Source organism: Ranitomeya imitator, chromosome 1, assembly GCF_032444005.1.
Source record: "Ranitomeya imitator isolate aRanImi1 chromosome 1, aRanImi1.pri, whole genome shotgun sequence".
NCBI lineage: Eukaryota > Metazoa > Chordata > Amphibia > Anura > Dendrobatidae > Ranitomeya > Ranitomeya imitator.
In genome coordinates this window covers 1,136,380,604-1,136,394,567 of record NC_091282.1, presented here as the reverse complement: position 1 = coordinate 1,136,394,567, position 13,964 = coordinate 1,136,380,604, and the positions used below count along the sequence as shown (strand labels likewise).

The window sequence follows — 13,964 nt, the reverse complement described above, 5'->3', positions numbered from 1 at the left end:
ACATATCTGAGATGTTTTGTTTCCGCTGACCAGGATGATTGGGTGTCATTTTTGCCGTTGGCTGAGTTCGCCCTTAATAATCGGGCCAGCTCGGCTACCTTGGTCTCTCCATTTTTCTGCAATTCTGGGTTCCATCCTCGTTTCTCTTCAGGACAGGTTGAGTCTTCGGACTGTCCTGGTGTGGATTATGTGGTGGACAGGTTGCAGCAGATCTGGACTCAGGTAGTGGACAATTTGACCTTGTCCCAGGAGAAGGCTCAGCTTTTCGCTAATCGCAGACACCGTGTGGGACCCCGACTTCGTGTTGGGGATCTGGTTTGGTTATCTTCTCGTCATATTCCTATGAAGGTTTCCTCTCCTAAATTTAAACCTCGTTTTATTGGTCCGTATAGGATTTCTGAGATTCTCAATCCGGTGTCTTTTCGTCTGACCCTCCCAGACTCCTTTTCCATACATAATGTATTCCATAGGTCGTTGTTGAGGAGATACGTGGCACCTATGGTTCCATCTGTGGAGCCTCCTGCCCCTGTTTTGGTGGAGGGGGAATTGGAGTATATTGTGGAGAAGATTTTGGATTCTCGTGTCTCTAGACGGAAACTCCAGTATCTGGTCAAATGGAAGGGTTATGCTCAGGAAGATAATTCCTGGGTTTTTGCCTCTGATGTCCATGCCCCAGATCTTGTTCGTGCCTTTCATGTGGCTCATCCTGGTCGGCCTGGGGGTTCTGGTGAGGGTTCGGTGACCCCTCCTCAAGGGGGGGGTACTGTTGTGAATTCTGTGGCTGAGTTCACTTCTGTGGTCACAAGTGGTATTGCAGTCTCTGGGCTTCCTCCCTCAGGTGTTTTGGTGAGCTCGTTGGCTGCCTTGCTATTTAGCTCCACCTGAGTCTGTCTTCCTTGCTCCTTGTCAATGTTCCAGTGTTGGATCTGAGCTACTGCATCTTTCCTTGGGCCTGCTGCTCTGCTAGATAAGTGCTTCTAGTTTGTTTTCTGTTTTTTCTGTCCAGCTTGCTATTAACTTTTGCTGGAAGCTCTGAGAAGCAAAGGGGTGCACCGCCGTGCTGTTAGTTCGGCACGGTGGGTCTTTTTGCCCCTTTGCGTGGTTTTCGTTTTAGGGTTTTTTGTAGACTGCATAGTTCTCTTTGCTATCCTCGCTCTGTCTAGAATATCGGGCCTCACTTTGCTGAATCTATTTCATTCCTACGTTTGTCTTTTCATCTTGCTAACAGTCATTATATGTGGGGGGCTGCCTATTCCTTTGGGGTATTTCTCTGAGGTAAGTCAGGCTTGTATTTCTATCTTCAGGCTAGTCAGCTCCTCAGGCAGTGCCGAGTTGCATAGGTAGTTGATAGGCGCAATCCACTGCTGCTTATAGTTGTGTGAGGATAGATCAGGTACTGCAGTCTACAGAGATTCCACGTCTCAGAGCTCGTCCTATTGTTTTTGGTTATTGCCAGATCTCTGTATGTGCGCTGATTACTGCACGCTGTGTTGCCTGATTGCCTGCCATAACAGGTGACGTCGCGGTGACGTCGCGGCTTCTGATTGGCCGCGCGAGCGGTCACATGGGCGGCCGCGCGGCCAATCACAAGCCGCGACGTCACCGCAAACGTCACCGCAAGGTCCTGGAAGGCTGTTTCTAAGGAAGGAAGGTTCCCGGTTGGTACCAGGGCGCGTCAGAGGGTAAGTATTGCGATATTTTTTATTTTAATTCTTTATTTTACACTTAAATCTGAATTCCGATACCAATTCCCGATATAAACATATCGGGAATCGGTATCGGAATTCCGATTCTAGGTTCAAAAGATTGCCGACTTCATGGCCGACCCCACACAGGGGTCGGGTCGGGTTTCATGAAACCCGACTTTGCCAAAAGTCGGCGACTTTTGAATATTTTCGACCCGTTTCGCTCAACCCTACTTGTGACAACACCCCTTGCCTCTGTGCCGTCGCAATGGGAGGGTCTGAGAAAACTGTCCCAGAACTTTGCCTTTGTTCCCCTGCCTGAGCTGGATTGCACTTCTGTCTCTCTCACTTGGACTCCTTGGTTGAACAACAAACTCTGACGTCTGCTGTTGCTTTCTCACATGGGAATTTTCTAAGTAATTCCACTACAAGGGCCCTCTGGTACTGCAACATTTTAGTACACCTCTCTGCCTCTGGTAGAGGAGATTAAAAGTTCTCCTTGTGGCATGGGTCTAGAAGTGTCACCAACCAGTAATGAGTGTCACCCAATATTTTATAATGCGAGGGTCACGTGAAACGCAGAGCAACATAAAGTCAGCCATGCGTGCCAGATTGCTAACAGACAAGACTTCCGTGTCCTCACCAACAGGACGACTGACCATGCTGTTCTCCTCATCCTCATCCTCCTCCTCCTCCTCCCTGTCCTCAGGCCATCCCCGCTGAACAGATGGTATGACAGCTGTGTTTGTAGTACCATCTATAGTGCATGAAAGTAGCTCCTGTTCTTCCTCCTCCGCCCTATTGACTACCAATCCACAATGAGAAGACATGAGGCTGGGCTGAGTGTAATCCCCCTGTATGGTTCCTTGCTCCATGTCTTCGTGCGCTGCCTGCAATGCATCCTCTTTAATTGTGAGCAGAGAGGTATTCAGAATGCTGAGAAGCGGGATGGTGACGCTATCTGCAATCTTGGTGCAGTCTTCAAAGTTTTGGAGGATGGTACATATGTCGGACATCCATGTCCACTCCTGAGGTCTTATGTGTTGAAACTGAACTGAATATCTACCGCCTTGTTGATGTTGGTAGTCAATAACGGCCCTCTTCTGTTCACAAAGCCTTTCCAACATAAGCAGCGCAGAGTTCCAGCGCGTGGGGACATCACAGACCAGTCGGTGAGCTGGAAGCTGCAAACGCTGCTGAAGCACGGCAAGGGCGGCTGAAGCTGTAGCTGACTTTCTAAAATGGGCAGACAGATGGCATACTTTCACTAGCAGATCTGGCAGCTCCAGGTAGCTTTTCAGAAAATGTTGAACCACGAGGTTAAGCACATGGGCCAAGCAAGGTACGTGTGTGAGCTCACCTTGCCTCAGAGCCGCCACTAGGTTACGGCCATTGTCACACATGACCATGCCTGGCTGTAGGTTCAACGATGTCATCCAAACATCTTGCTCTTTCAGCGCTGTCCAAAACTCTTCTGCATTGTGCGGTTTGTCACCTATGCAGATTAGATTCAGCACAGCCTGTTGCCTCTTGGCTGAGGCAGTGCTGCAGTGCTTCCAACTTCTGACTGATGTGTTGATTTCAGAGATGGTGGAGGAGGAGGAGATGCAGGAGCTGTAGACTGAGGGGGCAACCCTGATTGATGTAGGGCCAGCAATCCTTGGTGTGGGGAGTATGTGTTCCATCCCAAGGTCCGACTGGGTCCCGGCTTCCACTATGTTAACCCAGTGTGCCATCAGTGAGATCTACCGTCCCTGCCCACAAGCACTTGTCCATGTGTCTGTGGTTAGGTGGACTTTCCTGTAACAACATTGTTAAGGGCACAGGTAATGTTGTGGGACACATGCTGGTGTAATGTCGGTATGGCACACCTGGAGAAATAGTGGCGACTTGGGACCGAGTACTTTGGGACGGCCACCCCCATCATGTTGCGGAAAGCTTCCATCTCAACAAGCCTAAAAGGCAGCTTTTCTAGCACAAGCAGAAAATAAATATTAGAATTGAGGACTGTGGCCTGTGGGGCATTAGCTGGGTATTTCCGCTTGCATTCCAAAGACTGGGTTATAGACAACTGAAGGCTGTGCTGGGACAAAGATGTGGACGAGCTTGCTGATGGTGCTGCTTGACTGTGGGCAACAACAGAGGCATCTTCACATGCATGGTGTACTGGGGATTGGCTTCTACGCAAAACAGTGGAAGAAGCAGTGGTGCAACCAGCAGGAATTGGTATTGGAGCCTGGGGTTCGGTCCACAAAATCGGGTGCTTTGCTGCCATGTGCCTGATCATGCTGGTGGTGGTCAGGCTGGTAGTTTTACTACCCCTGCTGATGCGAGCATGGCAGGTGCTGCAAATGGCCTGTTTGGGGCTATCGTCAGAGTGTTTCAAAAATAACTAGACTCGGGAAGATCTAACAGTTGGAATGCTACTTCCCTCAAGTTGGTGTTATGGTGAACGGATGCACGCCTTCTGTCTGTGGCCACCACACTGCTTCTTCCTGCCTGTTGGGGTGATATGCCTCCTTCCCCATGTGTGCTGCTGCCCTCACTCTGTATGTCCTCCTACCAGGTTGGGTCAATCACATAGTCATCCACCACCATGTCTTCCACATCCGCACCCTGCTCCTCCTCCAGACTTTCTTGCAATTGTGTCTCATCATCGTCCACCTCTTCTGACACTTTCCCACCATCGCCTTCATGTGACCGGGGCTGGTCAAAGCTTTGAGCATCTCTACATATGATCTCAGCTGTCACCACTTTAAGTTGATTGGCCAAGAGTTCAGAATCTTGATATGGAAAACTGAACAGCTCTTCAGAGTGTCCAAGTGTGGGATCAGTTGTCTCAGGGCACTTGGCATGGTGGGAGGAAGGAGGATCAGGGTGAGGAATATCCTGGCCACACTCATGGCTACTCAGACTTGACCATGTGGAAGACATGGTGGTGGTGGTGGTGGCTAAGTGACTGGAAGTATTATCCGCTATCCAATCAACAACCGTTTCACACTGCTCTGGCTTAAATAGTGGTGTGCTGCAGTCCCCTAGAAACTGAGACAGGAAGGTCAAGTGAGAAGATGTGGGTCTTTGTTGTGGCCCACTTTCACCTTGGCCACGGCCTCGTCATCTGCATTCACCATCATCATCACATCCACTTCCCCATCCCTTGCCTTGCCCATTTTAAATAGACTACTGCACTATTTCAAATGCTCAACACAAATATATTTATTAGTAGCAAAATAATATCTGATCAGTATGCCTGCAAATCTACGATTTTTAAACCAAAACACCATGCAGGTCTCATCCTGACATAACAGACTGTATTCAATTTTGGGGAGCTTTTTGTGAATTTAATTTATGTAAAATAGTGCTGTATATAAGTAGAGTAACATACAGCAAAAAAGGGGTACACTGGCCTACAATGACCAAAGTTGGAGCACGCAGATATGTGAGGGCTCTCACGGAAAGACCACACTGGCAAATATGTGGCCTTCTAATATTTTTTTATGCTAAATAGTGCTGTATATAATTTAAGTAACAGACAACAAAAAGTGGTCCTTCGGCCTACAAAGACACCACTTGGAGCACGCAGATATATGAGGGCTCTCACGGAAATACCACACTGGCAAATATTTGGCCTTGTAATATTTTTTTATGCTAAATAGTGCTGTATATAATTTCAGTAACAGACAGCAAAAAAAGTGGTCCTCCGGCCTACAATGACCAAAGTTGGAGCACGCAGATATATGAGGGCTCTCACGGAAATACCACATTGGCAAATATGTGGCCTTTCAATTTTTTTATGCTAAATAGCGCTGTATATAATTTCAGTAACAGACAGCAGAAAAGTGGTCCTCCAGCCTACAATGACCACACTTGGAGCACACAGATATATTAGGGCTGTCACAGAAATACCACACTCGCAAATATGTGGCCTTTAAAAATTTGTTTATGCTAAATAGTGCTGTATATAATTTCAGTAACAGACAGCAAAAAAGGGGTCCACCGGCCTGCAATGCCCAAAGTTGGAGCACGCAGATATATGAGGACTTTTTCGGTGAATTTAAAACACAAAAAAAGTGGCACAAGGTTAGCACACACAACTATTCTACGTATGCCTGACAAACTATGATTTTTCAGCAGGCCTCAGTCTGAGATAACAGACTGTGTATTTTTGTTTTTTGGGGGTGAATTTTTGAAAAAAAAATCCAACTAGGTATATAGTAAAAAAGCTGCAGCAGCAGACAGTTATGGAGCTTTGGGAGGGATGCAGTGGGAGCAATGGACACACATGCAGTGCCTGCAGGCCTTGCACTGATGTGGATATGCTATGCCCTGCCTACCTAGCGCAATATCGGGACCCACGAATTAGCCCAAAAATGGACTTTTGGTTTCTGAGGTGTTGTGGATTTAAGAGTTGCAGACCTGCACTAACTCTAAAAACCATGATTCTGGCCCTATCTCATCATCAGCTCTCACTACTCTCGCTGAATCAGGAACGGATTGCGGCGAGCAGGGTGGCGCCAGGTCTCATATACTCAGGATGATGCTGTGCGGCCAAGCCAATCACTGCACGGCCACAACAAAGATGGCTGCGACTTTTCATGGCCTGGCAGACAATCCCTGCAGCATGATTGGGTCTCTAAAGTCTGCCAAAAATGCTGGGTGGAGACACCAGTTACTGCCGAATAATCCCAGAAATGCTCGCTGCTCGCCAAGTACACCGGGTGAGTAACGAGCAGTGGCGAGCACATTCGCTCATCACTAGTGGTATTCCTTGTGTCAAGCCACTCATGACCAATAGAAAATGTCAGAAGCTTTTTACCTGGGCCAAGGAGAAAAAGAACACAAAAGGTCATTGCTAAAGAAGCTGGCTGTTCACAGAGTGCTGTATCCAAGCATATTAATGGAAAGTTGAGTGGAAGGAAAAAGTGTGGAAGAAAAAGTTGCACAAGCAACGGGGATAACCGCAGCCTTGAAAGGATTGTTAAGAAAAGGCAATTAAAATATTATTATGAGGAGATTCACAAGGAGGGGACTGCTGCTTTAGTCAGTGCTTTAAGAGCCACCACACAGACATACCCTGGACATGGGCTGCAAGTATTGCATTCCTTGTGTCAAGCCACTCATGACCAATAGATAATGATAGAAGCGTTTTACCTGGACAAAGGAGAAAAAGAACTGGACTGTTGCTCAGTGGTCCAAGGTGTTGTTTTCAGATGAAAGTAAATTTTGCATTTCATTTGGAAATCAAGGTCCCAGAGTCTGGGGGAAGAGTGGAGAGGCCGACAATCCAAGCTGCTTGAGGTCTAGTGTTACGTTTCCACAATGAGTTGATTGTTTGGGGATCCGTGTCATCTGCTGTTGTAGGTCCACTGTGTTTTATGAAGACCAAAGTCAGCGTAGCCATCTACCAGGAAATTTTAGAGCACTTCAGTCTTTGCTCTGCTGACAAGCTTTTTGGAGATGGAAATTTAATTTTCCATCAGGACTTACCACCTATCCACACTGCCAAAAGTACTAATACCTGGTTTAAAAAGAACAGTATCATTGTGTTTGATTGGCCAGCAAACTCACCTCAACTTAACCCCATAGAGAATCTATGGGGTGTTGTCAAGAGGAGAATGAGAGACACCAGACCCAACAATGCAGTCGACCTGAAGGCTGCTATCAAAGCAACCTGGGCTTCCATAACACCTCAGCAGTGCCACAGGATGATCGCCTCCATGCCACGCCGCATTGAAGCAATAGTTGATGAAAAATGAGCCCCAACCAAGTATTGAGTGTATTTACTGAACATACATTTCAGTAGGCCAACATTTCAGATTTTAAAATCATTTTTCAAGCTGGTGTTATAAAGCATTCTAATTTCCTGAGATAATGACGTTTGGGTTTTCATTGGCTGTGAGTAGTGTTGAGCATTCCGATACCGCAAGTATCGGGTATCGGCCGATATTTGCGGTATCGGAATTCCGATACCGAATTCCGATACTTCCCGCGTATCGGATACCGGAATCGGAAGTTCCCAGAATTCAAACTGAACGCAGCAGCCAATGAGGAATGATTGGAAGTGTGGGCACATCCTGTTTAGCATGGTGGGCATGTAAGTACTGGCAAGGCTGTGATTGGCTGCTGAAATGATGTCCTCTGCACTATAAAAAACGCTGCCGCCATTTTGCGCTCACTCTGCTGTGATTTCAGTTAGGGACAGGACGCTGTGTTCTAACTGAGGGCCAGTTGAGATAGCTAATTGCTTTATTTTCCTTTCCAAAGGCTAATTTAGCAAAACGCTGTGTGTTCTTCACTGTTCACCTTGCTCTTGCCTTGCAGCGCTGTTTTAACAGCGTTCTGCAAGGTCTCTGTGTGTGTGTGTGTGTGTGTGTGTGTGCAGCTCACTCTGTAGTCTGTGTGCAGCCATATACCCGGTTGTATTCAGCTCAGGGGGGGTTCACACTGCCTCACACAGTTGTCCTTTTTTGCTCATAGTGCAGCCTGCTGCACATTTTTTCTCAAATTTCCTATTAGTGTTTTTCCACCCGTCTCCAGCTAAATTGTGGAAAAACACAACATAGGATAACCTAGAGGGGGTTTTTTGGGCCTTGCAGCGCCGTTTACGGCTGTCTGCACGGTCTCCGTGTGAGCGCAGCTCGCCCTGTAGTCTGTGTGCAGCCATAGCCGGTTGGATTCAGCTCAGGGTTCGTTACTGCCTCATACCTTGAGAAAAATTTTCCTTTTTTTCAAATAGTGCAGCCTGTTTAAAATTAAAAAAAAAAATTCCTATTAGTGTTTTTCCACCCGTCTCCTGCTAAATTGTGGAAAAACACTACATAGGATAACCTAGAGGGTTTTTTTTGGGCCTTGCAGCGCCGTTTACAGCTGTCTGCACGGTCTCTGTGTGAGCGCAGCTCGCCCTGTAGTCTGTGTGCAGCCATAGCCGGTTGGATTCAGCTCAGGGTGCGTTACTGCCTCATACCTTGAAAAAAAATTTCCTTTTTTTCAAATAGTGCAGCCTGTTTAAACTATAAAAAAAAATTTCCTATTAGTGTTTTTCCACCCGTCTCCAGCTAAATTGTGGAAAAACACTAAATAGGCTAACCTAGAGGGTTTTTTTTGGGCCTTGCAGCGCCGTTTACGGCTGTCTGCACGGTCTCTGTGTGAGCGCAGCTCGCCCTGTAGTCTGTGTGCAGCCATAGCCGGTTGGATTCAGCTCAGGGTGCGTTACTGCCTCATACCTTGAAAAAAAATTTCATTTTTTTCAAATAGTGCAGCCAGTTTAAAATTTTTTTAAAAAATTTCCTATTAGTGTTTTTCCACCCATCTCCAGCTAAATTGTGGAAAAACACTACATAGGATAACCTAGAGGGGTTTTTTTGGGCCTTGCAGCGCCGTTTACGGCTGTCTGCACGGTCTCTGTGTGAGCGCAGCTCGCCCTGTAGTCTGTGTGCAGCCATAGCCGGTTGGATTCAGCTCAGGGTGCGTTACTGCCTCATACCTTGAAAAAAAATTTCCTTTTTTTTTAAATAGTGCAGCCTGTTTAAAATTTAAAAAAAAAATTCCCTATTAGTGTCTTTCCACCCGTCTCCAGCTAAATAGTGGAAAAACACTAAATAGGATAACCTAGAGGAGTTTTTTTGGGCCTTGCAGCGCCGTTTACGGCTGTCTGCACGGTCTCCGTGTGATTTAAACTAGCTCTGTAGCCCGATCTGCAAAAAAAAAAAGTAAAGTTCACCAAACACAACTTAACACTTGTGTAGGCCACATTTGAAAAATAATAAAGTTTAGTCCACACTTTACAACATTAGTGTTTCTTAGGCTAGGTTCACATTGCGTCAAGTACATGGCGTTAAACGGATGCGTTAAACGCATGTACAGAAACGGAGCAAAAATATGTTAAGTTCGTCGTCACGGTAACGCTAGCGTTAACGCATGTGATCGCGTTTTTTCATTTTGATGTCCGTTTACGAAGTATCCGTTTGTCTGCGTTTGTCACTGTCAATAAAGTTGTTCTTTTTTTTTTTTGTTTCCCTTTTGTCATTGTCGGGTGTGGGCACAGACTCATTCTCCATTTTGAAAGCATTGAGTGAACTTCTGCTAGCAAGATGTTTGTGTCTGAGCTCGTCAGATTTCGCTTGATGCGGTTGCGACTTCGGCAGAGAAAGCGTAGTTCGCAAAGGAGATATTGGATCCACGAAGTGAATTTCTTGCGGAGTACATATGGTGCCTTTCACACCCTGTATGTGCAGCTTCGGGATCATCCCTTCAAATTCCAACGCTATCTACGGATGTCCATTGAGACCTTTGATGTTCTGCTCTCACACGTGAAGGATGAGATACATCATCATCGCAGCACTTTTCGTGAAAGCATCAGTGCGGAGCAACGTTTAGTAGTGACTGTGAGGTAATTATACATTTTTGTTATCATTCTATTGACAAAGACTATATCTCGGTATCGTGTGGCCTAATGTTCATTTTGCAATTGTATATTATATTGTAAACTAGCCTTTAGATGATCATTAAAATCCTAATTTTTTTTTTTTGTTTTTGAATGTCAACAGATATCTGGCTACCGGAGAAACTTTTGCGTCACTGCATTACCAGTTTCGACTTGGGAAGTCAACAATTTGTCAACTGGTTCGGGAAACTTGTGATGCCATTTGGAACAACTTGCAACCACTTGTGCTACCAACACCAACATCAGAAATGTGGCTAGCAATTTCCCAACAGTTCGAGGATGTGGCTAATTTCCCCAATTGTATTGGTGCCGTGGACGGAAAGCACATTCGGATTCAGAAACCTGCACATAGTGGTTCCCTCTACTATAACTATAAGAAATACTTTTCTATAGTATTGATGGCGATTGCGGATGCCAGGTACCGTTTTGTTGCTGTGGATATTGGAGCTTATGGCCGGACTAACGATTCCAGAGTATTCAGAGACTCCAACATGTGCCAATGTTTGTACAACCAAAGTTTTAACATACCGTCATCACGACCTCTTCCGGGGACCGAAGGCCCAAGTTTGCCCTATGTTTTAGTTGGTGATGAGGCCTTCCAACTAGGACAAAATCTCCTCAAGCCCTACTCAAGCCGTAGTCTAGACTCCAGCAGGCGCATTTTTAATTATCGCTTGAGCCGGGCTAGACGTTATGTGGAGTGTGCATTTGGGATTTTGACATTAAAATGGCGGATTTTACTAACCTGCATGCAACTGCAACCAGAAAATGTGGACCGTGTTGTGAAGGCATGCATCTGTCTGCACAATTTTGTGGCGAGACATGAACCCCAGTTGGTAGACCCCAATGATTGTGAGTCGAACCTCAGTAGCATTGAATCGACTACAGTTCGTTCTGCATCACAAATAATGAGGATTCGTGATCAATTTGCACACTACTTCACACATGAAGGCCAGGTTCCATGGCAAGACAGACACGTGTGAAAATAATTTAAAGTCTTCCTGATGTCGTGTAAAAAGTTACGTAGTGTAAAAAGTTATGTTGTTTAACCTGATGTCGTGTAAAAAGTTACGTAGTGTAAAAAGTTATGTTGTTTAACCTGATGTCGTGTAAAAAGTTACGTAGTGTAAAAAGTTATGTTGTTTAACCTGATGTCGTGTAAAAAGTTACCTTATGTCGTGTAAAAAGTTAAAGTTAAAGTCATACAAGAATCTGAAATTTGAAACAGTTTACTAAATGTTTTTGTATTTTCCCAACAAACTGTTGGTACACAGGTGTAACATATGATATCCCATAGGGATGAAAAAAAAAAGGAACATAGAAATTAACAACAAAACCCCCCCCCCAAAAAAAAAATTCCAACGCGAAAATTGCACCTGGCTGTGGACAGTGAACGGTACTAAAGACTTTGGGACTGCACGGGAGTATTGTCTGCCCAACTATATGATGGACTGCTACATTGTCTTTGAGGTTCCACGCTCGTTTCACCCCGGCCTCTATATTGAGGGTTGTAGGGCGGCATGTCCAGTCTTCTTCTTCCCGATGGAGCGGGTTCCTCGGTGCCCACAAATTCCTCTACAAGCTCGTTAAGTCTTTGTCGAAACATAAGGTTTCTATGTGCCGGGATATTTTGTACGACAGGCACATAGGATAATAAAAGTAGCTTCCACTCATTAGCAGAGTAGAAAGACTCGCGTGCTTGTAGCTCGGTAATTTCTCGTCTCAGGTCTTTGAGCTCACTGCGACACATGTCCTCTACCCGTTGGAGTCCATCCACGATAATTGCATCTGCTTCATCTTTTTGAGATGCTCGCTTGCGTCCACGCTGTGATTGCAACCGGGCACTCACACCTGCAGCAACAGTGCTTCTATCCGCAGATCGTGGCTCGCTGATGCCAGACACATCTTCAGGTTGCGTTGGTTCCACTGAAGAAGGCTCAAGTTCCTCTGCTGGTCTAGGAGCAGCGGTACTGCATATCGTGCTGTAACCCAAAAACAAAAATTACTTATTTTCCTTTAAACAATTTAGTCTCGCACACAGACCTTCTTGTACTTACGAGCGCTGAGACAATGTTTTCTGAAGAAAGAGCAGTTGGTCATAATGCACATACGGTGTCACCCGTTTGCCACTTGATCCGCTTGGTGCATTCTGACTGTTCCGGTAGTCACGGACAAAGCGATCGCGGATGGACTTCCAACGGGTATGGACAGCATCGGCTTTAAATTTAAAAAAAAATATATATAAAAATAGTAGATTGTGTTAAGATATAGGAAAAATTGTTCATAGTTTGCTACGATATATAAATATTAGATAGATAGTTGTTAGATAAGAAATAGTGTAGAAATAGTGTATAGATATATAGTGTACAGATAGTTGATAATTGAGAGATAGATAGCAGACAACAAGTGGATAGGTTGATAGGATAGAAATTTTTTTTTTTAAAACATTTTCCGATGTTACGTCACCAATATTTACCAATTTTTTTCTTTGAGGTTGTCGACTTCTCCATGTATCAGGGATCAAAGTGACAGATTATTTGATCCCACAACTTCCGGTTCTTCACGATGTCATGGTGGGAGCTGTCGCTCTGGTCCCATATGGAGGGGTTGGCTTCCACAAGGTTAATAAGTGTCTCATTGTGGATAGTCAATGGCTCTTCGTCAACGACAATCCTTTTTTTTTTTGTCGCTGACTTGGACTATGTAAACACAAAACGTTAAGTTGATAGTGTCAATTTCACTGGATGGCCATATTCATATATACAGAGATAGATAGATACATAGATATAGCAATATATAGATATATAGATAGATAGATAGATGTAGATAGATAGATATACATTGATAGATAGATAGATAGATAGATAGATAGATAGATAGATAGATAGATAGATAGATAGATACATAGATACATAGATATTGATAGATAGATATATAGATAGATAGATAGATAGATACATAGATATTGATAGATAGATATATAGATAGATAGATAGATAGATAGATAGATAGATAGATAGATAGATAGATAGATAGATACATAGATACATAGATAGATAGATATAGATAGATACATAGATATTGATAGATAGATATATAGATAGATACATAGATATAGATAGATAGATATAGATAGATAGATAGATAGATAGATACATAGATATTGATAGATAGATACATAGATATAGATAGACAAATAGATGGAGCGATAGATAGTTGATAGATAGTTTATAGATATAGTAGATAGAAAGTGAATAGATAGATTGTTGGTAAATATTGGATAGAATATTTCTAGTTTTATATTTACCACTGGCAGTTGTGGCGACGACAGACGTCTAGGGACCTTTTTTCTATTTTGTCCTCCTTGTGCCACAACCTATTGTGTATGTAAAATGTAAAAAAAAAATTTTTAACATTAAATAATGTTAACATTCATTGGCTCAATAAATTTATGCCTGAAAAATTCAACATGTGTGCTATGTACCTTTGTTGTTTTTGCGTGTTTTTTGGGGGGAGGTCTAGCCTCGGGCTCAGAAGACTCCTATTCACAATAAAACAATAAACAGGATTGTTATGCCTAGCTCAATACAATGGAGTTTCACACAACATGGTTTTTTAAAGTGCAAGCCTACCGACTCAGAAGAAAAAATCGCAGACACGCTGCTGCTGCTGACATCTGTATCCGACATCTGTGTGCAACAAAACAATACATTTTTAGTACACACACATCTGACGGACATTACAGACTCCCATGATGTATACAGAGATATATAATATATAGAAATGTACTTACAATTTATAGAGCTACGGCAAAACACTCTGTCACGTGCAGGAGA

The 13,964-nt window shown here is 44.2% G+C and overlaps 1 protein-coding gene across 1 annotated transcript; it reads right to left on the bottom strand.

The window, feature by feature from the left end:
- Positions 1-4,244: 4,244 nt before the first annotated feature.
- Positions 4,245-12,831, bottom strand: LOC138656914 (uncharacterized). Its single transcript, XM_069744264.1, has 4 exons — positions 12,605-12,831; positions 12,186-12,345; positions 11,765-12,110; positions 4,245-4,532 (listed from the first exon to the last, which is right to left on the bottom strand). Exons 1-4 carry the CDS (start codon positions 12,636-12,638, stop codon positions 4,245-4,247), a joined length of 828 nt encoding a protein of 275 aa, XP_069600365.1. The 5' UTR covers positions 12,639-12,831.
- Between the last annotated feature and the right edge of the window lie 1,133 nt (positions 12,832-13,964).